Here is a 25,839-nt window from a genome sequence, read left to right on the forward strand (position 1 = left end):
CTGTCAAAATCCCCATCACTCCAGTGATATTTGTTTTAAGGACAGACACGTGGGGAGAGAAGGGAAGGAGTGAAAATTTTCACTATTCAACAATTTGCTCACTCTCTCACAGGCAGCAGAAAGCAAGCTGTGCAGTACTCTGTCTCAGCTTCATAGAGATAACGTATTTATTGAAAATCTGCTTCACCAACAATGGTGAAATCATGACCAAAAATTACAAAACATCATAGTAGTTGGCTTTATAAAAATAAACTGCGGAACTATGTCAAACTGATTTGTACTAGTCTCTCCTGCGCCCTCCCTCCTTTGATGAAGTTACACTCTTCAGCATTAAACCATTCTAGAAAATTGCATCCTATCCAAAAAATGCACTTGCGTTTCCTTAGCAGATGTCCTTAAAGTGACTTCTCCCCCCTCCCTCCCCAACAATAAATATAGAAAATAGCCTCTAAACAAATAAATTTTAGTTTGGTCAGCTTACAAAAAAAGGTCCATTTTCTCCCTCATGGGATATGTAGTGACTAAGCAGCCTGTTCAATAGCATTCGAGTCTTTGGTGGGCATGGCTGCTTAAAGCTGCAGTTTTATGTACAAATGATTAGCTGAGGTCCTTTTTTTTCTCTCCAGAAGCCAAAGACTGTGAGATGATGTCAGATGTATATTGCCAGTACGATCACCATGTTTGTTGCACCTCTGCCGGGAGTGATCAACTATCCAGAAAAGCAATCAGTAAAAGGAGGTCATCTTTGGCAAGTGAGAGCTTTCACACAGAAGGCGTCTTTGGTGGATGAACCTGTTGCATGAGCTGCGGCCGCTTCACTCGCGGTTTCCGTCTCTTTGGCCTGCTTTTCGCTTTGTTGATCTGCACCACAAAGAACGCCAGAACCACCATGGCACCGAGAAAAGCAAAGACTGGAATAGTCTGTCCTACGTCCTGGTTGTACCGTCCAGGCATTATACCTAGAGAGGCAAAGAGGTTTGTGGCCACACGAGCTACAAGCAGATTACATTTCAGACGGGAAGATTAACAACTGCAGAACAATTAGCAGAAATAAGACAGGATGCTAACTAACTTCACAGAAAAGTACCGGCATTTCCACCTTGACCTACTTGGGAACATGAAAACATAACCCAGATTTCCTTATAACAAGAACCTTCTGTTCCTCATGCTTTAAGATAAGTGATTCTGCTGCTGCTCTGGAGATTGCGCTAGCACACAGTGAGGACAAACTACACAACCCTTCCTTTTTAAAGGCATCATTTGGACTTGCGGCTCAGACTGAGAAAAGAACGTGTGTGAGGCTTTAAGAGGTTTCCAGCTGGACACGCAGCACCAAGCTTGTAAGGAGCTGTTCCAAGCTCTACATTCTTAGCATAACATCTTCCCCAAAGCACTGTTCTAGTTCTTCTGGACTCTGCTTTTACATCTGTGTGCTCACACAAAGAATTCTCATCAGCAGAACTCCCAAGGACAGGAACTACTGCTGTCTACTAATGGTGCCAAAATAAACCTGGGCTGGCCAAAGAGCACTTATCAGAATCTTCCTCTCTGTATGCCACACATGGCTCCTTTCAAGTGAGCAAAAATACTTCTCTCAGACTTCATCAGTCAGTCTTAAACAACACAACCATACTGACATTTGCATTTTTTCCACAACTGAAAGGAAATATGTCTTCCCTTGACCTAAAATACAATCTTTCAAATCTTTCAGTACATACCTCCAGGAATGTCCCATGCTCCACTTTCTCCAGGGGACAGTGGTCTCACCTGGGGTCGGTTCTGTCGAAAACTGGGCAGAGCCACTTTATCAAGGTCAATTGACAGTAACTTTTGATGCTTCCAAAGGTTGCTAGAAGAAATGTAAAGACAGATGTCTGCACACTTACTTCAGTAATGCAAGGAATTTTGCAGAAAAATGCATAGAAAGTGACAGCTGAAACCTACTAGCTACTCACTAACATGGACCTGAATGATAATCCTATATGCTCTGGTTTTTGCAGCTTACAGGCCTCCCAAGTTACATTCAGATGTCACAGGGATGCAATTAGATCAACATCTATCTATTAGCAACTGTCTTTCTTGAATGCAGACTAGCAGACATTACCACTAGGAGCTCTGCAGACAAGTATGGGCTATATGCTGACGCATTTACCTCCAAGTGATTGATAAATAATACACTGGAAGGCACAGTTAGGAGAGCTGTCCCAGGAAGTGCTTCAGTAAACTATTTCAAAGGCATGCACAGATGATGGATTTAAGCAAGCCCTTGAACTTTAAGTTGGAATCACTCAATCATAAAAAGGCATTGACTTGTGAAGCTATTTTAAAAATCTGTTTCACAAAATACAGCGTAACTAACAGGTGAGTCAGAATTATTCACTGAAGTGGCATTAATCACTATTTCTCTTTACAATCTTGTCTTTCTCTAGGAAAGGAATTCCAGCTGTCCTTTTCAAACGCAGATGAAACAAGTAATTTTCAAGCTGAACTTGGAAGCCAGACTTTTTATAGAATTTTAAGACAGATGTATACTAACCTGGGAGCAGTTTCATTCAGAGGCTGCGGTTTGGCCCAGGACAGATGAGGACAAGCAGGAAGGGAACGGGGTTTAGGGTCTCCCAAGTGAGCCTCTAGCACCTTTGAGTATCGATGGAGATGGTTACCTGCGATTCACAGCAGACTGTGTCAGAAATACAGTTCCCAACATTTGCCTCCAGCTAAATGGAGCTGCTGTAAAATCAGGAGCTATTTACAGTAATGACTCACAGCTAAATCTCAGAGTTAGAACTGTTAATTCTAATTAAGGGTACCTTACAAAACAGTAAGACTGTGCTCCTACAATAAGCCAAGTTTTGCTGGCCAACATGTGATACCAGATTTTATGCACGCTCTGTAGCCAGTAACTAGAACACCTCCTAGCAGAATGGAGGCGCCGAAAATAGTTCTATGAGCAGAACATTTTCTTTAGTCAAACCATGATAGTATCATTAGAGATCCCTAAAGCTTGAAGGTGCTCTCTTCTAGTAAAACATCAAAGCTCATCCCAAGCTAACCTTATTGTCAAAGGCCTGTGTGGGTCTTTCCAAATTTCACTCAGACATCCCTGAGTATAACATTAGTTGCAGGCTCTACTCGTAAATAAGACTCTCACCTTCCATCCGCTCTGGGAGAGAACAGCCCTCTCCTGACGGCGGTCGCTGTCGGTTTTCAGAATGGCTGAGACTTGGAGGCATCACGCCATAGGAAGTGTACTGCAGGAGGGAATCCAGGAGCCAAAAGCAATCTGTGGGTTTCATAGACCCAAACCCCAGAACAAAATGTGCATTAAGTTACATTTCAAATGGCTCGTCTTACTGTTAAGTAGTGTATCGTAACATTCAGAAGCACAAGTAGTTTCTCATTCTTGTTATTCTCCTTCTGAAGTTCTAAGCCTAATTTCAGCAAGATGTAACTGTCAAGCACTCCTCCTCCATCAATACAAAGACACAAAAATAATCTATTCACTCTTAAAATACCTTCTTGTCTTCTGTACCAAATCAGGCTTTTTGGGGAATAGGTCATAGAATGGCAGGTTTCAAATGCAGGAATTCTAGTTAGGGCAAGGCCATCCAACTCCCTGAAAAAATTAGGGGGTTTCCACTGTGGAAAGACGAGCAGCTCAGAGCTCCTGTTATCTTTTGTTATCATTTTTATGATGGAAAAAAAGAAGCAACCCTTTAGGAGGATATAATAATAGCTTGCAAAGAAAATTAAGAACTAGGCAGTGTTTTCAGTGGAAAGTTATAATTCCTTTGCTTTCTCAAGCTTTATATGAAAAAATAAGCTAAAAAGTAAAAGGAAAAGATTCTGGCTACATCTCAGCTAAAGGAAAAGCAGCTACGGGATAAATCAGTCTGGGAATATCACAATATACTTCATCATGGTTCTCCTTTGCATTTCAATGGCATTTTCTCCAGAAAACTACCGCCCTTCCATACAGTGCCACCCCTGCTGAACAAGCACTCCACGTGGCTAACATCACAATTGCCTGAAATTTCCATTTCAGAAGTGGAATGACATCTTACCACCTATTTCCACTGACTGCAAACAACTTTTCTCAGATCCTCTCCTGCCAGTGAATACTTGACTGGGAACAAGAATTAATCTTCATAATCCTGGTGTCCCTCCCCTTTGATTGTTAAAGAGGTCAATCAGATTTTAAGGATTTATATTCACAAATGTGAGGAATTTACATCAGTTAAAGCAAACGATGTCTCTACAGGAGACATAGCTGGTTCACAACTTAAAAGCAAACTTTGAAGGATTTGAGAGCCTTCCCCATTTTCCTGTACCACAGGTCACACTGAATTTAACAGCATTAGGAAAGTCACAAAGCACCATTCTCTACTAAAGCTCCACATCTTCTCTTAGGCTAAATGCTTTCAATAAGCCATAGCACACAGAGGAGGCACTTGTTACAGAAGGGAATGTTACAGAAGGGAATATCGCAAAGGGATGAGAAATTGCAAAACAAAATTCATAACGGTAAGTAACATTCTGAAATGCAACAGGGAAAAAAGCAAAGAGGTCTGCTAATGGTTTCTTCACAACTTCAAGCATGCATTCACAGTTCCTGGAAACAAAAACACTGCAAAAAACAAAAACACTGCAAAAAACAAAACCAACCAACCAAACAGAAAACATTAAAATCAACACATAGGTCATCTGTAATGGAAAAACAGGTTAGAGTTGTATAGGGGGAAAATGCTCCCACTCCTCAGAAGTCATTTAACATGCAGCATTCTTTTGTTCCAGCTGCACGTTACACCATTTTCAGCAGAGTTCTGAAAGATAACAAGATAACAAGATAAATAACCAAGCAGGAATTGTTTAGAGATTCCCTAGAAAATCCATCCATTTCTGGTGGGAGATGTTACTAACCCACAGACACTTGCCTGCTTAAGAAAAATATTTCTTCCTGTGTGTCAAAGCATACACACCTTTCTGTCGATGGCTGTCATCCAAGCAATTCGAGTCACCATACAGAACGATCCTGCCACCACCTTCAGAAGGAACTTGGTAAAGTCCCAAAATAGGAACGTTTTCAATTACAGCAGTCTCCTGTTTTAAAACTTCAAGACCTAAAGGAAAGCACACAAATTTCATTGCCTGAAAACAAACACCAGTTAGTCCACACCACAAACTTACAAATGCCATCATGTTCACTTCTTCATGAACACATTTATGAGAAGTGTTTTTTAAAAAAGCCATGTTACAGTAAAAAAGAAGCTGCTCCAAGACCCTGATCATGAAGCTTCCCACTGATACTGATGTTTTCTTACTTCTGTGGAGAACTGAAAAAACTCTCATCATGGATTATCTTCAACGTTCTTGAATAAAAAAATCCTAATATTTTCATGAATGAGTTTTAAACCAAAGTGATCTGCCTTAAAAATCCTTTTACGTTGTTTTAGCCCTTCTATAGAAGGCTACATGTAGTATCTTAAAAATCAGCCGTCACAGTGCATACTGCTCTTTGCTGACTTATTTGCTGTCATGTCTATCTACTGCTACAAGAAAATCTACTACGCAACAAAAAAAGAGAATAGAGACATTCCATGAACTTTGACACCTGTCTGTTAACAGCAGCTGTGAGATGAGGGCTCTGACTGAACTTGTTTACAGAAGCAATTCAGGGGAAGCCTGCCGGGCTTGCATTTCAGCAACTCTGCAGCACTGCTTTCCCTCGCACTTTGCCTGTTCTCCTTTCAATTTATGAACAAAGAAAGGTATGGTCTAGTACGGATACATATTCCCAAAGAACAAAAGAAACACGAATTTTCCACTGCTTGTCCCCACTTGGGCCAATTGCAGCTGCCCCCCACCCCAGGCACTCTTGCAGCCAGCAGGTAGAGCCAGCTGTCACTGCACCCAGATCAGTCTCTTCTGAAACACTTGCACCACTATCACAGCAATTTTTGAAGTATCATTTACAAGTCTGCCTCTGAAAGTATGGCAAATAACTGAATAATGAACTGGCAGCTTAAAACATGTTTGTGAAATATTTACTGTGGTAACTCAGACAACCAGTGAATGGAAAAGATGGAAAAAAAAAAGCAAACAAAGGAAGGTCTCTTGGCATATGGATGGGTGTGTGCAGCAAAACCCAGAGGGCACACAGCTGTAAACTCCCTTTGTATCACAGATATTATATCTCCAGTGAACTGCAGGCTGCCATGAACAGCAAGAGAAGAACCATCTTAGTTTATTCATGAAATGAAAGCCGTTTTTAGATTAAAGGTTTCCTATCTCTAACACCCACTTCAAAATCCAAAATAAGACGACCAGCTTCAAATGCTAAGTATTTAGGTTGCCTTCACTTTTTACATTGTCTTCAAAAAACAGAACCAAAACACAGACCTCTTTTGTTTCATGAACTGGAATGAAAAGGATTCAACAGAGAAAGCAGGTGCAGCAGGCTACCTGTCAAACACACAGTCTCTCTCTTTCTCCCATAAACAACCACATCATCACCATACAGCATTTCAGGGATATCGTCTGCTCTCCAAAAGATTCACATGAATGAGTTCCTTACTGTTCCAGAAAATGTCTCCATTAGCCCTTAAAAAATATTATTTTTTTTTACATCACCTGCTGCCATTACAAATTTGAATTACTACTCCATAAATACGATGCTACAATAAAACTAAAGAGAAAGGATAAGCACAGAGAACTCCTCCAGTCTGAAAGTACAGCCTTCCTATGAGCCTAAAACATTTCCCTTAGAAGATACCAGTAGGAGACACTTTGTCTAACAAAATCCTCCTTACCTCTATCTTTAGATCATTATGGCTACCCAAACACTCATACCAAATTTGGCAGTGATTGGATTAATTCTGCATATGGACATAGCTCAATATCATTTACAGTTTGTGAGAAACATGGACAAGGAACAATCCTTTCCGCCTGAAGACACACACAGGCAGATGTGTTTACAGATAGCAAATATAATAAAAGACTGCATACATACACTTTGATATTGCTGCACTGTATAAAAACTAAACTATGTAAAAAATATATGCTGCCATATTGCAGCTTCCTGTTAGATATCCAACTAGACAAAATGAAAAAATACCTATAAGAGAATCATAGAGTGACATAGAAGGGACCTCCAAGCCCATCCAGTTCCAACTCCCTGCCAAGGCACAGTGCCTCCCACCAGCTCAGGCTGCCCAGAGCCCCATCCAGCCTGGCCTTGTGCACCTCGAGAGGTGGGGCACCCACATGTTATATGGGCAGCAGTGCCAGGGCCTCACCATCCCCTTAGAAAAAAATTCTTCCTAACACCTAACCTAAATTTCCCTTCATTTAGTTTAAAGCCATTCCTCCAAGTCATATAATGTAAAAAGTCAGTCTCTCTCCCGTTTACAAGTTCCCTTCAAGTACTGGAAGGCTGTACCCCTGGAGCTGTGTCTTGTCCAGGCTGAACAAGCCCAGCTCCCCCAGTCTGTCTTTTGGAAGATGGACTCCAGGCCTCTTTCAGTACATTCTCAGTCCAGCCCTATCCTTTCAATGCATTTTTCACTCCACAGTTCTTACACCTTTAGATTTTGTAACTTTGCTTTCAACTACAAAATACAACTTAAAGCACAGAGAAAAGAGAAGGAAATGCATACCTTGATCCTTAAAAGTCTGTGCAATTACGATGCCATCTTCTGGAAACTTCGCGATACTGCATCCTGATGCATAATTCACTGAAAGACAACACAAAATCGCATTTGCAGACAAAAAAATGACACCTTCCCACCATAACTCAGTCAGCTGTCAAAACAGGCATAGAAAAAATCTCCCAGGAAATTTTCTCTGGATTTGTGTATTTTGTACATGTATTCACACGTAAGGCATTCCCCTAAGCACAGGCTCACCTCGCTTTCAAACCTGTTTACTACACTTTTTTAAACTGAAAAGCTTCACCAACCACAAAAAGAAATACAGTTGTTCACACTAATGTTCATTATTTATAGAGAGAACTTGTCTCCTTCAATCAATACTGGAGAGCACCTCAGTTCTGGTGCCTTCTCTGTTCACATACACATTCCAACGAACTGGTCAGAAGACAGAGATTTAGAAACAAAGCATGAAAACATCAAGTGACTAGGTCAGAAAAAAAGGACATTCGCTAGACCTAGAAAGCCTGAAAACACTTAGGTCATGGGGCCTGTGCCCTGTGAACTTGAAAACAGTAAAGCATACTAACTTCAGGATACTGCAATTCAAAAGATGACAAGAATAGGAATTTATAAAGCATCTCAGGCTGCTGAGACACGTCTAAATTGGAATATTCTAAGGAAAGTCTCCTCACTGATTTTCTTCCTCCACCATTTCAAATTTTTACTTAACCACAGAAGTAAAACCATGATGAAGCTGAAGGCCTCATCCTGGCAACTAATTTATAGTACATACAGACAATACCTCAAGAATATAATTCAGTGAACTGCACCTGAATTCAACCATGAAGAAAGGTTGAGGGAACTGGGCTTATTTAGCTTGGAGAAGAGAAGGCTCTGGGGAGACCTCATTGTGGCCTTCCAATCCTTGAAGAGAGCGTATAAACAGGAAGGGGAACAGCTGTTTACAGGGTGGATGGTGATAGGACAAGGGGGGAATGGTTTTAAACTGAGACAGGGGAGGTTTAGGTTGGATATTAGGAGGAAGTCTTTCAGCCAGAGGGTGGTGAGGCACTGGAACAGGTTGCCCAAGGAGGCTGTGGATGCCCCATCCCTGGAGGCATTCAAGGCCAGGCTGGATGTGGCTCTGGACAGCCTGGGCTGCTGGTTGGCAACCTGCACACAGCAGGGGGTTGGAACTAAGTGAGCATTGTGCTCCTTTTCAACCCAGGCCATTCTATGATTCTATGTAATCAGAATGTTTGTTATCTCATCTGAAAATGAATCAGTATAGGAAGTAATCATTTAAGCATGCTTATTAAACTCTTTTCACTCACTCTCAAAGCAGTTCCCTTGACTCTCATTCAAGCTGATCCTCACACTATTCTCCAAACAAGCTACTGTCTCATAGGCTGCACAGACAATGACTCCAGTACTCACTTTCATGACTTGCCATGGTAAAATCACCTTCATACAGCCCATCGCTGAAGGCCATATTCCAGACAGAAAGCAGATCATTTAGAGCTGGTATATTAGCACCTCCAGTATCAGGCATCCACCACTGCCTATAAATAGAGAGGGTAATAGAGTTTATTAGTATACAGAGTATATTCCTAGAGCTTGTATTATAAAAAATCCTCTACATGTGGATTTTTTCCAAGTCCCTTAAATAACAAAATGTATCTCAAAGCCTCATTTAACTACAGGAGCACACAAGCACCTGTCCCTGTTTGACACCTATGCTTCTGAACAGAAGTAGTAATGGTGCAAAGTTCTCAGTACATTCCAGTTTCCTACATAAATTTGCTAGAAAAAAAATAAATCAGTCTTAGCTTATCTATTCGACAATGATGAAGCAAAACTCACAGTCGTGTCACTTGCTTCTAGTATTTCTAATGAAGCAAAGTGTTACTTGCCCCCAAGATGCAGATCTTTCAAGCTTACCATGGAACATGTGGCAACTACATTAATTATGAGGGCCTTTTCCACCACTGTTGATATTAGTTTATTTCCCTTTATATAATATACTGGAGTATTTCCAGTATTGGGTGCACAGTCCAGTAATACAGTTTGCAAGCTGCATTTGCTTTTTATTCTGTTCTCCAAACTAAAAACATATCCATTTTTCTTTACTAGTCTTCAATCTTTTATTTCTTTCTATTGTAAATGTTTTTCTGGACTTTAAAAGATTACATTACCAAGAGAGAGGTTCACAACTGTAATAAAGTAGACAGGTATTCTCCTTCAGCTTTGCAGCTTAAGGTCGGTGTTATTCTTGAGGCATTTCTTAGAGACAGTGTAAAAGCGGTGCAGGTGATTAAATACAATTATCACATTCAGAATTTTTAGGGCAGTACATCCACAAAACAACAATTCTATGACATTTATTTCCCATAGAAATGAAAGAAACAGATACCTTGTGTTTTCATCATAAAACTTGACTTTTCTCATTACAGATGTGTTGTACCAGTCACTGAACACGATAAGTGAAAGTCCATTATCAACATCCCTCCTCAGCTTGGTGATCTCTTCAGGAAAATACTCTTCCTCACTGTCCACCATCAGTAAAGTCCCTGTGTATAAAAAAGCAAAAACAGTGTTCATACTGATGTGATTACTATTACTGCAACCCATGCAAAAGTTAACACAAATGAATGTTTTGCACTTTTTCTGCATGACTGTAAAGAAACAAACAAGTAGCTTACTTCTAAATATCAAGCCATTTCACTTCTTCACTTTCTGATTGCCCAGAGAGGTGAGGGAATTTCCATTCTCAAGGATAATGTAAATCTTGGCTAGTTAAGGATCTGGACGATGGGGTTGGAACAAGATGATCTTTAAGGTCCCTTCCAACCCGAGCCATTCTATGAGAAGCCAGAGTGCAGAGGAGCTGGACTTAGATATCTCTGCTGCTCACTGCTACCTTAACTATAGTGTCGTTGTATACTAACTTCAGTCTGAAGAGACAAAATCATTCACGTTCAGAGGTGCCAGCAAATGTCAAGATCACACAGAATGTCCTGCTACCTATTCTAATTCCAAAGCCTCATTTGGCACGGTCTGTAAGATTGGAAGAAATTTCCCTGCTTTGTTAAATCGATTCCCATGAAAGTACAACTCTTAAGTAATTTTATTTATAACCATATTAACAATTACATTATTTGCCCCCCACTGCTACTGAAGGTTTACCATGGTTTTACCAGAGTTGTTATTAGAAGCCTTCTATTCCAGTTTTTTCTTCATTTCATTTAACAAATTTATTCCACTTCCACATGCATTTCTGTTCTCTTCCCTCCTTCACCTCTACCTACTCACATTCCTCAGACACAGAAAGCACTCATATCCCAGCTCAGTCTATTTTAGCAATCCAAAAGCCAAGTCTTCTAGTCTCCTAATTTCTCCATTCTCCTAAGCAGAAATGTGAGTTGTGGTTGACAAAACTACCCATGCAAAGCAGGCTTGTCCTTGTGGTGCCCTTTCAACAATCTAGGAGTCTCAGGACAGAAACTACTTCATTATGCTTTTACAGGCTACCATTCCTGCCTTCAGTTGTGCATCTGCTAACTCAGAAAGCAAACGTACAATATTTATCGAAGAATCAAGAAAAAGGAAAGCCTACTACTAACATTTCTAGAACTAAAAATCTGTCAGGAGACTGCACCCTCACTTCACAATCTATTGAAGAACATCCTAGTCCAGAAGAGAAGATGGTCCTTTTGGAGTTAGTCAGGGCCAACTAGAGGATCACTTGGGAGCAGAAAAGATCACAGACAGCTCAGTTTGCTCCCTGCCTGGCAAATCTACCACATCTCCAAACCAAACACAGAAGAAACAAACCACACTTGTCTGCTAGCATATAGCAGGAATGTAGTAATTCCCCACTATCCACAAATACTGATGTTTCAAAATACCACTGCTGAGGAAAAAAAAAAACAACAAAACAAACAAACAGAACAGACATTCTCAATTTGAGTCCACAATTCACCCATGCTTCATTTTGACTTGCAAAAATCTTCAGGAAAATACAGTTCTGCCTCCACAGAACTGAAAACAGAGGGGCTTCTCTCCTCATTTTTTCAAGAGAGAACTGTACTAATTCACCAGACTCTCAAGTAAGCTCCTGCAGCAACACTTTACACTAATTAACATTAGCATATAAATAACACATGCTTACCATACTGACTTGCATCAAAACATGTAAATGGGGAACCAAGAACCTCAACAAAGTAACCCATGCTTCTTAGGTGCTGATACATGTCCCTGAAGTTTGTGTGGATATGGTCACCATTCCTTAAGAAAAGACAGAAGAAAAATGTCGAAGACATTCAAATTTGGCATGCAGAACATGATTTAAATCCTCTAATTACAGATTATTTCCTAGACCCTTTTCTAAAAGAACTTTTTTTTTTGTTCAAGGGATAATCTGTGGTTTCCCAAGCACCATCTCCTCTTGCAATTTTTTTCCTAACACTAGTTTCAAGAGCTACAGATGTAGTAATACAGTCAAAGTTAGAGAATGTCCCTTAAAAAGCACAGTTCTGTATCGCTTGCATCACATCACATAGGAACACTGCTGCATTAAAATCAGATATCCTTCATAGGACTTCCTCCTTGCTGAGGAGACTGTAAGAACAGCTTTAACTATTAGCTGGAGGGAGCACACAGGATGACCTGTAATTGCTGGAACTCAGAAGGGAAGTTGCACTCTACTTGTCCTATCTCCATGTTCTGAGCAGATTCACAAAAGCAAGATCACTGATCCAATTAATCTACATTTATACATTTTTTTGTATGTTTGGATGCTTTCCCTTTCCATCCATGAAAGACTACAGGTCAGCCACTCTTTATTTTGGTAATGCCAAAGTGGCTAATTAAGTGTTCCCCTCAATTCCCTGGGAGAAATCAGGGCATAAAGGAAAAAATTTACACCATGAAAGCAAAACAACTGCATCCTAAATGTTTGAAAAGCTTTTCGTTTTACATGAATCAAAACCACAGAGAGCAATAATAATATAAAAAAAATTGCACAAAGAAAAAGCATGCAGAAGCTAAGAGCTGTTCATGGATTTATTGTAAAAGGAACTTCCACACCACACTGAATAAGGTCAGGGCTCTCTGGAACTCAGAAACATTATTAGATATCATTAGCATGCAATCAAGAAATACTGATTTAATAGAACCTGAGATAAATACCAATCTAGTGGATCATTCTTCATCCTCAAATTATCCCTGGGGAAGTATCCTGGTGGATAACGGAGATTATGATACTGATCCCAAAGGACTCGCTTACTACGAGGTGGAGTAGGAATAATCTTCACTTTTATGGGCAGCTTCACTGTCGAAGTCTGCTCCGCACCGCTCTTGGACTGAAGGACAGAACAAATCACTGTGAAATTATTTCCCCCTACAGCAATGTTCACCAACTGTGGATTGTAAGAGACTGGAAAAATGGAGGTATCTACTGTATTTTTACTCACTAGTACCGCCAACTAAGGAGAACAAGAGATGACTTCTGCCTTAAATCACTTTACTGCATTTTCTACACTCAACTGCTTTTATTTCCACTCAGAACATAAAATACTGTAAATATGCTACAATTGTAATTTGGTTCAACTGTTCAAAACCTTAAAGTCTCCTCAAGAATAGTTAACTAGGGTTCTGGCAAAACAATATTTAAGTCATCTCTTTTTCAAAACACATTACTCAGAATTCATAATAAGTAAATGCAAATCTCACAAACACGTTTTCAAAAAACACTAAAGCATATTCAATTCAAAGGTTAATCTTGCACTCAGTTTTAAGGATTATTATTTGCACTTTTCAGTGCTCTGATCATTATGTAACTTATGCTTCACATTACAGGACCAGAGATGCCCCATAAAAATAAGGGTTTGTAGTGAAGGAATTTTAATTAAAACTACCACCATCATCCCTCCTTCCCTTCACCTCAAACCCCCCATCCCTCCCAAAAAACAAACCAGAACTAACTTTATTTTCTGCAGGGGATGATACTGTGATCATAACATGCCCTTGAGCAATGCCTTCCCAAGATGCTGCTCTCTTTGCTACAGAGATAGAAATTGCCAAGTATCCAGACCAAGGCCATAACACAGGGGAATAGGAGAAAGCCACTTCAATGTTATCCCCATTTTGTGGGAGATAGGGTTGCCAGTCTGGCTGTGAAAGGAAGAAAACTGAACGTTGGTAAAACAGTATTTGCAGTCAGAATCATCAAATCTCATTCTTCTGAAGATTATGCCAAATTTCAAAATGTACATAATCCCAAAAGATACATGACAGTGTGACAGTGAATCAAACCAATCATGACAGCCTTCATGATCCAAAATGCAGACTTCCCAGAGGAAGGACTCAAGGAAGATCTATGAAAAGCACACTAAGTGCACCCAGTTTAACATTTTGCCATCCTGTACAAAAAGAAAATATTGGCAAAGACATGAAATTTCCTTTCTATAACAAAAATGGTTATGGGTGTAAGAGACTCAGGCTGATTACAATGGCTGTCTCTAAGCATTACCATCAGCTAGTTATAAAAGCTTCTATACTCTTAAGCATAAGTTTAAATCTAAAACAGACCAACAGACCTCAGGATTCACAGTAAGATGTTCAAATTAAGCTCATTTACACTGGCTAGATTCTTAGGATAGGAGATTTTCCCAGTTCACATATCTCTTTTATGTTTACTCTTAAAAAAAAATTCTCCCTAGTCAATCAACAAATTCAACATTACTGGCATAAAGCAACAGATTTTGCAGCAGGCCTTGAGAAGTCAACACATTTGGGTCATTCTGACCCCAGTCAAGAGTCATAATTTGTAACATCAGGATCCTTTTCAGAGATGTCTTATCATTTTTGTCTCATGTCTCACACAAAAGATCCAGAAGTTCTTAAATGCTAGCAGATAATATAAAGAAATCTCTAAGTACCTGTCAGTCAAAACTGGTTTTACAAAGACAAAACACTACACACCCCTGAAACCAGTGCGTTGCTGGAACTTGCAGACAGATCATGGGGATAAACCTACCTGGGTGCATCCTTTAAAACCAAACGTTCTACATCTCCTGCTCTCACCATACTTGGTGAGAATGCTTGTATGTTCTATCAAATTTATTAGCTGAAGTAGTCCTTCCTAGGAAGCTTTTATGAACACAGTTGGGTCTTGGAAGAACATTCAGTCTTACCTTGTCTATAATTCTCCCAGTGACTCCCATACCATTAAGAATAGTAACATTAACAATGGTTGGCATGCCTCCATAGTATATGGGCTGCGAACAATAAGGCCACATGTATGGACATTCCGTCAAGTCAATATAGCTTGGACTCAAACTATAGGAAGGATAGAGGAGGTAAAATTTAACAAAAAAAAAAGAACAAACAACAACAAATAGAAGTACAAGCCACTACACAAAACTGACATATGAAAAAACTACTGGCAAAACATGCCAGTTACAGCTCATCTCGCTATCTCTCTTCTCAAATGCATCCCAAAATCTTCCCTTCCCTCCCCCCCCCCTTAAGATTTGAGAGTGTTTTGTGGTTTTTGTTTTTTTTTTCCTACAAAGGAAAAGAAACTTTTCAGCACAGTGAGAATGTTCTGGAAAACTAGTATGTAACTACTGCTCCATTTTGTTCTAGGTTGCATTATGAATAACACCAGAGAGTTGAACAGAGCCTAGAAAGGAAAGTAAATTTAGCTCTGAGACTTCAAGCTCTAACATGGGTAGAAAACACAGTGGTTTTTCATTGCCTCTCCTGTCAAAATTAACGCTTCCTGATCATGTAAGATCTACACAAGTTTGCTTTGTTGCATAAGCATAGATTGCTCAACTGTATTACATGCATATCATCTGCTCTCTTAAAGAAATATAGCAGATTATAGTGTACTGTTGATTAATTGAGGATTAAAATTAACCTGGCCTGTGGTTTATAGCTGTTGAGGATCTGATAAGCTCTCAGAAGATCCAACTTGCCATGTCCTTGTTCAAACATGTTGACTCCAGGAAGTCTACGTGCCGATGCAATAAGTGCCTGCTTCATACTTGCTGGATTCACCATTTCACGCTTCTGAACTGTGCTGAAATGGGAAACAATGCGTCACTTCAGGTGGCCTTCAGTATAGTTTCTAGCTAGTCCTTTTTACGTTTTGCCTTAAGGTTCTGTTTCATTTAAAGAAAATGCAAATAAAAATTAGGTTGCCGCATACAACATCTACTTGATTTCTCCTTGGAACAGTTGAAGATGGAAACAGGAGTGACAATCTTACGATGCCTCTCTTGAAAACCAACGTTGTATCAACTTTTCTCCTTACAGCATGCTCCATGACCAGTAGTCACTATAATTCTATTTGCTAAGTAAAAGATTCTGAAAATCCAAGCCCTTGTAACGCAACCTTCTGTTGCATTGCTCATTTGAGGTTTTGGACAGATTTTTTCAAATAAAATTTCTTATCCTTAAGTAGCAACAGCGACAAACACAAAGCAGAAACCTGTAACTCCTACATTCCTTTCAAACTCTTCTGTGTGCAGTAGGTGAGTTACGTAACTGGGCAATAACCATAAAAGCCCTACATACTATAAAACAAATATTCAGATAGTTATCAGCTACAGGTGCCTACTTTGAACAGCTGTTCTTTTACAACAGGAAAAACAAAAGCAACTAAATATCATTAAACATTTAACAAAACTACTTTGTAAAACTGTTCTCCCCAGCTATATTTTCAAATACCTAACTATTCAAAACAATCCTCAGGTTTTTCCCAGGAAAGTTAGAGCCAGTCAGACATGATCATGTCTTGGGTAGAAGAACACCAATTCCATCCCTTGAGTTTGTTTTCCTACATGTAAATGTAATTTATTTTCATTTGGTGGATCCTCTTAAGAGTTTCTTACGGTCCTCCTGCATCTGCATCTTCTAAGGGGCTGTTACTAAAGGCTTACCTTACTAACAACGTGACAGCACCCGCCACTACAGGAGATGCTACACTTGTCCCAGAAAGAGAGCGGCATCCACCTTTCATACCAGAACCTCTCACTCCAGAGCCATAGGTAACAATATCAGGCTTCACTCTACCATAACCTCCAGGCAGCTCCTGTGAAAGAAAATGGATGGATCAGTGTCCTGATTCATAATGAACTGGCTGTTTCATTTAAGTATTTAAACTAACTAATGCAAATAATTCAGAAGTAAAATTATCACTAAATCAGGTAGGGTTCAGCATCACAAAATACCAAGTAACACCTAAAGACAGACTCAAGCCCTTTATAGCAACTCCTCAGTGTATCGACCCAGAAAAAGTATGTCAACAAACGCTCCACTAAGTTAAGCATGAAACTACTGACAAAACAATAACCCTTCTGCTACTAGCTAATGAGAAGCAGCACAAAGGAATGAAATACATCAGTCTTCAATCAAGATCATAACACAATCTCATATAAAATCACATGTGCAGTACATGAACCTCAGTTCAACAGTCAACTGCAAACAGAAAGGCTATCAAATATGTACAGTGTTACATGTAGCATCTGGAAAGGCTAAGAGTTTTCTATTAAACAAAGGACAAGATCAGAGATCTGCCCATACAGGGCACTGTAATTCAAATGACACTTGGCATTTTACAAGTACAACAAGAATGCCAAAAGTGGTCAACTTTAATGATAAATGATGAGTATTAAGCTTCTTGCTTCAGGTCTTTCATTGATCTCTTACAATTCTGATATTCCATGTATTCAATTTTTATCACTGTTTACGCCACAAACATCAGCTGCATGATATTATCTCTCTGAAAAAGGCTCCCTTTTAAAAATCTTTATTCTAGGTACAAAAGCGGCTGGCCGCTGTGCAAGTATCTTACCCAAGTGGTCATTCCCCTAGATGAAAAGCGAGCTATATTATCTTCAAAGTCAATGCCACCTACTCCAATCACATCCATCTGGTCAGCAGGGTTATTAAGAGTCCTACAAGTTGACAGTTAGCAAGACAGTAATTATTAAAAAAAAAACTAAGGCCACCATTAAAGCCACAAATTTATACTGAAAACAGAAAACACTGTCATTAAATTTTTGTCAGCCACTCTTTCTAACCTGCACAGAAACAAATTTCGGTCCTACCTGATATAATTATGTTCTATGACTAAAAGAAACATTTCAAGCACTTAGTAACTCCAAAACTTACACTACCAATACGCTTTTCTTCCAGACACAACAAAATCTGATTTTAGGCATTTATTTTAGATAAATGCTAAGCATTCTGGTTTGAGCATTCTGTGTTCTTTAAGTCTTATGTGTACTCAAAGATGCCTGTTTATACTAGTGCAGCAGTATCAGTCGAAGTTCTATCATTCCTTTCCTAACATTTCACTGAATAAAAAATAGCCACCTAATTCAAAAATATACTCTAAGGCAAATAATGAGACAAAGGAGGATGTCTAACTTAGGTCACTTTCTATAAATATATTATAGCAAAAAGGAGAAGAAAATACCCTCCAGTCCAAATACAACTACTTTCAAAAACATAAAACATTATACCTGCTTTTCTTTAAGGTGATCTCTGAAACTTACCCATACAATGGGCCATCATTGCCAATAGCAGAGACCATGATTACATTGTTAGCTGTCAGTTCCCACACCTACAAAAAATTAACATTTTTAATAATGTTCTGCTGCCGAAGAAGGGACTTTGAGAACAAACACAAACTCTAGGGCATGATGTAAGCAACTGATTAGCCTACCTCTCTTTCTTACCGAGACTTACAAAACAAATACATCTCATTGGTATATTCAGTACTAAATGCAAGCAATTCTTAAGATTACATGATCAGTAACAGCCATCACAGCTTCACTGCTAACTGTACTTACTCAGGTTGCATCAAAGGAAAAACTGCCTGTAAGAAAACACTCCAGAAGCACAAATCAAAGAATTCCCTCCAAAAATTGCTCAGGAGTGAGTACTGAAGTCACTGTCAAATTAAATTTCAATGCAGATTTTCATTTAAAAAAAAAAAAAAAAAAAGAACTTTTTAAGCACCTTTATTACCTTTTTCAGAGAAAGATTTTGTCCTTTTAACATAATTCACTTAATGATTTTCAAGTATATATCAACAATTCAGGGAACCTGACACAATGATAAATAGCTGAACAAATCTATAATTACAAAACTGAATCGCCTACCTGTACTTTTTACTTATTCGTTCTTAACGATTTTTTCATTTTTAGCATGAGATAAATTAATTATGCAGAGATTTGAAAAAGCAGGGCTGAATTTCAGTTAAGTTTCTTGCATAGGGCTCTAGTTAGTTGCCTGCTTGTCAGTCATGCCTCCTGGCAATACACGCAGCATTTTGTAAAAGGGCATATTTCTCCAGCTCTGTGAATACTTGTGAGTTCGTGTTGGTTTCTTTTTTACCCATTCCCTAAAGATATACCTAAGAGCCTGTACACCTGTACAGAATTTCTCTGATGCACAAGAAACTCCTCAGGACTGACTGTGGAACCAGAACTTATCAGGAGCAGTGGTAAACAAGCAGCTCTGCAAGTCCAGGGATACAAACAACACGGCCGTGGGAGCTTTTCCTTCCTCATACCAACCAACCTTGTCAACAAATGGATGATCCATGAAGTCTGGTCCACCAATACTTAGATTCAACACATCTATCTTCTTTAGAATTGCATAATTAAAGGCATCCAGAAACCAAGACGTATATGAGACCTACATAACAAAGAAGAAAGTAAAAACTATCACTGGAAAATCCAGCAATTCCATGACAGTACAGGCTTCAGAGAGAGAGATGTGAAACAATACAAAAATAAAGCACAAAACTAACACTGGTCTACTAGGATTTATAGTGCTCAGTATAGCTATGAGACTGTTTTAACACTACACAGATGACTTCCACACATATAATTTCTGAAGAATTCTGATTTGGTAAGAAATCTGGTAATAATCTTTTAGATAGAATAAACAGTATATGTATCACACATATAAAAGAAAATATATCAACATTTACAAGCACTCGCAGCATTCCCCAAGAAAAGGATTTGAACACTATTTATCTGGAAAGACATACATTAAAACACCTTTAAAACAGCTACCTGGTTATTGGTGAACACTCTAAAAATGTGCAGTTCTGCATTTGGAGCAAACCCCTGGCATTCTCTCATGCTGGCTATCACACCTGCTACAAAAGTTCCGTGGCCTAAACCTATCGCAGACAGAAGGTAACAAAACAAGATGTTAGAAGCCAAACCATTTCATTTTTACTCATTTTCATTGTTAATCAACACCTATAATAAAATCATATCAATCCAACAGACTTTAGAACAAACTGCAAACACTTGGTTCAATTCTCATCTTTTTGAAACAAATTTTGGTACTGAGTTTAGAGAGGCCAGAACTACCAGCACTAACTAGCTAGACAACCAGCTGATGAAAACCAGTGATACACTCTCTCCTAATTGCTGCCAATGACATCAAGACTCACACAAGATAATAATGAGAGAACAAGATTATTTTGGCAAATGTAAGATACAAGGCCAATACAGGTTTATGTAAACTTCTTAGAAGATTTTTTTTAATCTGGATTCTGCAACAATCACACTTTGTTAAGGGTGAAAAATTAGACAAGAAAGCGTATTTTTCATTCTCCTCAAAAAATAACACTCCTTTTGCTTTCTGGGACTTCCTGCACTATACTTACATGCTCAAAATCTGCCTGCCCAGTAACAATCTGGGCACAGTACTACTAGAAAGTGCAAACAAGAGAATGCAATCACAACCACAATGCAAAGAAACACCATGCGTGATGTAACTGGAGATGCACTAAAGGCCAAACAAGATATGCATATATACTGAACTCTAAATGCATTAAATTGCCAGCTTACTCACTGACCAAGACAATATGAAATCAATATCTGTGAAAGCATATGGTCAAGTTACAGATGACACATGAAAAACAAACACAAACATACTGCAGAAAATAAAAGGGTTTTCTGAATCTTGATTGGCATAAGCCAGCACAGCATCTGTTGAGGAGAACTATATAAGCTAGAAAAAACACTACAGCAAGCTCCCAACTCAAATTAGCTTAGGACTGCACAGTGAAGAAGGAAAATATTCTCCCTCCTAAGTATGGAAACACATACGCATTGAGAAACAGCAAAATGCATTTTTTCTTCCCCTGACATTCTTCAAAAGCTACTATGAGATGCCATATATGATTCAAGGGTGACACAAGCACCATCCTTCTGGAGTCTTTATATTATTTGTTGAATTTGATAAAGAGTACAAAACTTTCCAGATGCTGCAAAATTAAGCTTAAAATCTCAAGATACTTAGCCTCAATAAACGTTAGCAGATGTTGCCACCCCATCAGCAACAGTAGTTTTACAATACGAAACAGCACACTGTCAGGAACTCTCACCAACAGCACACAGTAACTCACCATCATCCAAGGTTCTCTCGTTAGTCCAGTTTGTTCTCTCCTTTACATTTTTGAAATGTGGATGTTTCTCACTCAGTCCAGTGTCAAACACTGCTACTCTTACACCAGCACCTATGACAATAAAGGATTGATTTTTCTGATTCAGCTTCATAACTAATGTGTTCAGTCAAGTGAATGAAAACTTTTATGTTCAATGTACTACACACTTTGCAGAGTTACTAACTCGTGGCTCTAAAGCAAACTTCCTGTTCCATTTCAGAAATTCAACCAAAGATTCTAAACAGAACTACTTCCTCTTAAGAACAGTATGCACACACACACACACAAAGAGCGCTCTGTAACAGCACACCTCAAAACAAAGTATTGCTCAACCTTTATGGAACTGGCATCCAGTGAGATTAATACATGTAAACCAAGTCATTTTTCCTTAAGCCAACAAATAACAGCATACCTGTGTAACCCATCTGCCAGAGGACATCTGCCTGCAAAGTTTGAGCAACTTGGCGAGGGATAGCTCTCAACAAACGCCTGCTTGAATGTCGACCTGTTGCATGCCAGAAGCCAGAACCTAGAGAAAGACTTGCCCTTCTCAAGGGACGAGACGACTGCCATTTTTGAGTCCATCTGGTTTCATTGCAGTGCAACATAGGATCAGCTACATAGAATTAAGATTAAGGAGAAAAAAAAAAGTATGAGAAAAACACAAAAAAGTTTTTGTTTATGCAAGTATCCACATCATAACTGTTACAGCAAAGATTTTAGACAAGTAACCATTTTTTCCAGGTATATTAATGCCTTCAGTAACAGTGAAAGCTTCATTTTTTCCTACTATAGAGGCCAATAAACTCTGTTAACTGACTACTGCAGAAGAAATGTCTCTACACTGTAGATGGATTCATCACCACGCTTTTAGAAAGGTACAGCGAGATACCTCGATAATTTCAAAGGCAAAGGAATAGACTACTGTAAGTTAAAAACTGCAGGGCACTTTTCATTTGTGTAATGCTAAGCTAGAATTTAATTCTCCAAAGCAGATCTCATGCAAACTCATAAAAATTACTTACAGTCTGAATATTTGAGCGATCGGAACACCTTCCGCTGAGGAGTTACTCGTTTGATGTTTGGATGATCTTCCAGCGTCAATACGCCATCCTTCTGTTTCTCATTGATCTGAATCACCTCAAAATCACTCGGATAGTCGCTGGCTGGGTTGTTGCGAGGTACAATCCTCCAGTTCTCAATATCACTGCTTTTTAGTGCACTTGAAATAAACTTACTTCTAGCTTTAGCTGTGAAGTATCCATTAAAAGCCACAATATACTCTGGAACAAGAGTACAGTTTATCAGAACCAATGTTTAAAGCAGCTCAGTCATGCACTCAAGTTACTGAACATTTCTTTCTCTTTATTCAAAATAAATAAGCACAATTTGAGGCACTTTTTTTTTTTTTTTTTGCTTTACAGGTCTGAAATTTATTTCTGTACTACATAAAGTTTTTGCATGATGAAGCGCTTAAAATATGATAAAGGTCTTCAAAATGAAGGAAGAATTGTGATAGCATGGAAAGGTGAAATGACAGGGGTGAACACAGGAGAGGGAACGACGTATTGAGTTTTAGGGAAATTACTGACACCAACTTTGACATGCACAGAGAACAAAGCTGGTCCCAAGAGTCCAGCCCTTGATCTGGGTTAATAACTTGGGGGTGGAAAACAGACCCATCGTGCACTGCCACAATCACCTCAACAAGCCCTTTGCCAGCTAATGAGCAATATGCCATTACAGACATTGTGTGTCAATGCTCAGGCACACACACAGCACCATTATGGGAACAGTTCTATTATCTATTACCATGACAAACTGAAGACAATTTAGATACTGACTTCTGATAGAGTAAAATTTGTTACGTGAAACTACAGTTTCAAACACAGCAGAGATGTCGTCAAAAATGGCATCTGTGCATTCTGTAAGAACTATAAATGTTAAGCACTGATTGTTCATCCTTCCTCCACAATGCTTAGCCATTCATACAGCACACCTACATTACATTTATCCCACGTTCTTCACATACACAGCTGCCACACCAATTGCACTCTATCAATAGTATCTGTCTTTCCTTTGACACTTTGGTGGCTAGCTCTGTTCAGCACTGCAGACCATATTCAATTCAGCACCCATTTTATTTGCTCCTTTCTACAGTTATCCTTCATCCTCTCAGGATTGATACCAGCCCCAGCTTGCCTTTCATTTGCTCCTTCTGCACTTACTTTGCTACTTTTCCACAAACGTATTATTGCTTTCAAACATTTTTCACAGAAAAAAACCCAAAACCACACATACTTCCCCTTGTCTTTCTCATTCCACTAGGTGTGTCAAAACAAAAAGCTACGAAACCACACCTAAGTGAACATGCTGGCTCACCTGAACCTCCACGCTCTATTTTACTTTTAACATACTCCTTACTACCCCCTCTCTTCCTTTTCCTTGTTCTTCAAATTCTGTGTCCAGTTAAACCATGAACCTTCATAAAATTCTTTCTCAGTGTGAATGCAGATAATTTAGAAGTTCCACCTGTGCATCTGAATATTACCACTGCACAAATGTCACAATTCATTAATATTAACTTCAACATCACATGGATTTATTTATTTTTAACTGCCCAACTCTATTACCATGCTCCACGACTGTCGAAGTGAACTCCACTTTCAAAGTCAGGTGAGAACATCCAGGACATATTTGAGCCTCATGAGAAGAATTCCCTAGTCTGGTACTGAAGTGTTTTTTGCCACAGAGTAAAATAACAACCAGAACAAACCAGATGTTTGCAAACTTCATGGTCATAAAGGAAAATGGTTTCATTCCAAGAATTCCATATATTCAATTCACACTCTTCTTCTTTATAAACTAGTTCATTTTTGTTTCAGAAAACGCTGATTTCACTGTGCCGTTCAACTGGATATTCTTAAAGCTGTGTCCGAAGTAAGTACAGATTTCATTGTCTTTTGAGGTAAAGCCTAATAAACAGGCTCATTTCTTTCTACGTTTCTTCTCCATTTTGTATTAAATGATTCGGTCACTCACGATATAGTAGCTGAGTCCTGTACTCCATTTCAGAGAGCAAAGTTATCTCCCTAGAAGAATTAGCTAAGTGGCTTGCAAGCTGACCTGCAAGGCAATACAGCAAATAGTTAGATCCACATGTAAAACGTATAGCCTGAAAAAGCCCAAAAGGCAGATTCCTTCAGCAGTTAGCATTAAAAATAATAAATAAAAAGTTATTAACGTTTCATTTAGTAACTTTTCAAGAACACTTGAATCTGCTCTTGGTTCACACCAGGCATCTCTGAGATACTCAAGTATTAACTTGGCAACAGAGCAGATAACAGGGACAACTGAACTCTACTGCCCTTCATGGAAGCAGAGTGAAAACAACTGACATGCAAGACCCATGCAAGGAAAAAATAAAAGCAAAGTGAAGCATGATAGAAACTGTCCATGGGTGCTTCAAGAAGAGTGGTGGTGGGTTGTTTCTACTTAGGAACACGGACTATAGAGATAATGCTCTGGCATGTAATTTGACACAAGCAGAAGGAGGCTGAACCTCTATTCCTGCAGCTGGCAAGGACAAGAAATACCACCACAGCAAGCAAATTTTTAGTTCCTATGCTTGAAAGAGATTATTGTTATGAAAGGAGGCTTTCAGGCTTTCCTGAGCAGGACCATGGCTACCACAACAGGGCTCCTGAGAAAATGGGCTGGGTTTGCAAATGTAACAGTGAGAAATTAAAGAACAACGTGGGAAATAATTTTCACATGGAGGAGCAGCTTCTTCCTGTTCTGTTCCAAGGTGGAATTCAAAAAACACTGCGATGCAATCCTAACGCTGAACCAGCAACAGGCAGTGGAAAGGCCGTGAGAAGATGAAGGAACAGGAACCTTTCTGCCCCACAGCCCGATGCGCTGCCCAGCATTCCCGCGGGCCGCAATACCCGGCACGGGCGGCTACACCGCAAGTCCCTACCGCCACTGGGGCTGTTAACGCCTCACCGGGCACGAAGCAGCACGGGGGCCGCCGTCCCACCCGCTCCCCCGCCCGCCGCGCTCACCGTGCCACAGCCGCCGCCAGGCCCGCCGCCGCCATTTTGTGCAATGTTTATCTCAGCGCTCTCGCGAGAGTCCCCGCGCTGCGTGAGGGGGAGGGGGGGGCGCATGCGCACTGCGCCGCTGAGTGTGGGGCGTAGGGCTGCGTACTGGTGGTGTGTTTTACCGAAAAATGGAAGATTGAGTTCTTCTGCGTACTGAAAATATATATAAAATCAAAGAATTGTTTGTTAGCATGTTTGAGGACATGACTGAACAGGATTTAATGCCTGTGAAGGAATGTTAGGATATGCTGTTGGTAGGGGGGAGTGACAAAGCAAGTCCCACTAAGAATACAGCAATAGCTGCATAAAAGCATTTAAGTCTTAGATTTAAAAAAAAAAAAAAATACATTTTTCACTCGGCCTTCTTTAAGTCTCGTTTTCAAGTACATGTAAGTCATTGTAAATGTACTACGTGCTGCTACCAACATAAGTTGAAACAAACAGCTGAGATGCCGTCAGCTGCGTACAGCGTGAGCCGACACGTCCCGAGCCCACTTCCCTGTCAGCCCGGCTCCCTCTTTCCCCCAAAAAGCGGAGTGTTGGGCTGCAAGAATGCACTTCGAACAAGTGATAAAGAATCACAGAATCATTAAGG

General features: G+C 39.5%; 1 protein-coding gene across 1 annotated transcript; it reads right to left on the bottom strand.

The window, feature by feature from the left end:
* Window positions 1-144: 144 nt before the first annotated feature.
* On the bottom strand, window positions 145-25,335 carry MBTPS1 (membrane bound transcription factor peptidase, site 1). The gene is made up of 23 exons (XM_085235265.1): window positions 25,206-25,335; window positions 23,772-24,264; window positions 22,164-22,421; window positions 21,551-21,754; window positions 21,100-21,210; window positions 19,751-19,860; window positions 19,251-19,367; window positions 18,221-18,288; window positions 17,515-17,617; window positions 16,601-16,752; window positions 15,577-15,738; window positions 14,846-14,990; window positions 13,635-13,823; window positions 12,840-13,012; window positions 11,821-11,936; window positions 10,063-10,219; window positions 9,087-9,211; window positions 7,656-7,733; window positions 4,980-5,120; window positions 3,152-3,283; window positions 2,537-2,663; window positions 1,719-1,849; window positions 145-959 (listed from the first exon to the last, which is right to left on the bottom strand). Exons 2-23 carry the CDS (start codon window positions 23,956-23,958, stop codon window positions 763-765), a joined length of 3,183 nt encoding a protein of 1,060 aa, XP_085091391.1. The 5' UTR covers window positions 23,959-24,264; window positions 25,206-25,335; the 3' UTR covers window positions 145-762.
* Window positions 25,336-25,839: the final 504 nt, after the last annotated feature.

This window comes from Meleagris gallopavo, chromosome 13 (assembly GCF_905368555.1).
Source record: "Meleagris gallopavo chromosome 13, MGAL_WU_HG_1.1, whole genome shotgun sequence".
In the NCBI taxonomy this organism is placed as follows: Eukaryota; Metazoa; Chordata; class Aves; order Galliformes; family Phasianidae; genus Meleagris; species Meleagris gallopavo.

What these genes read in the sequence shown, in the direction of transcription:
- MBTPS1 (XM_085235265.1), bottom strand. Translation starts at nt 23,958, where the DNA reads ATGAAACCATTTTCCTTTATGACCATGAAGTTTGCAAACATCTGGTTT. An exon ending in TTCGACAGTCGTGGAGCATG is followed by an intron (nt 22,422 to 23,771) that starts GTAATAGAGTTG and finishes CTCTTGTTCCAG; the next exon opens with AGTATATTGTGGCTTTTAAT. An exon ending in CATCCCCTGCAGAAAATAAA is followed by an intron (nt 13,013 to 13,634) that starts GTTAGTTCTGGT and finishes TCTGTCCTTCAG; the next exon opens with TCCAAGAGCGGTGCGGAGCA.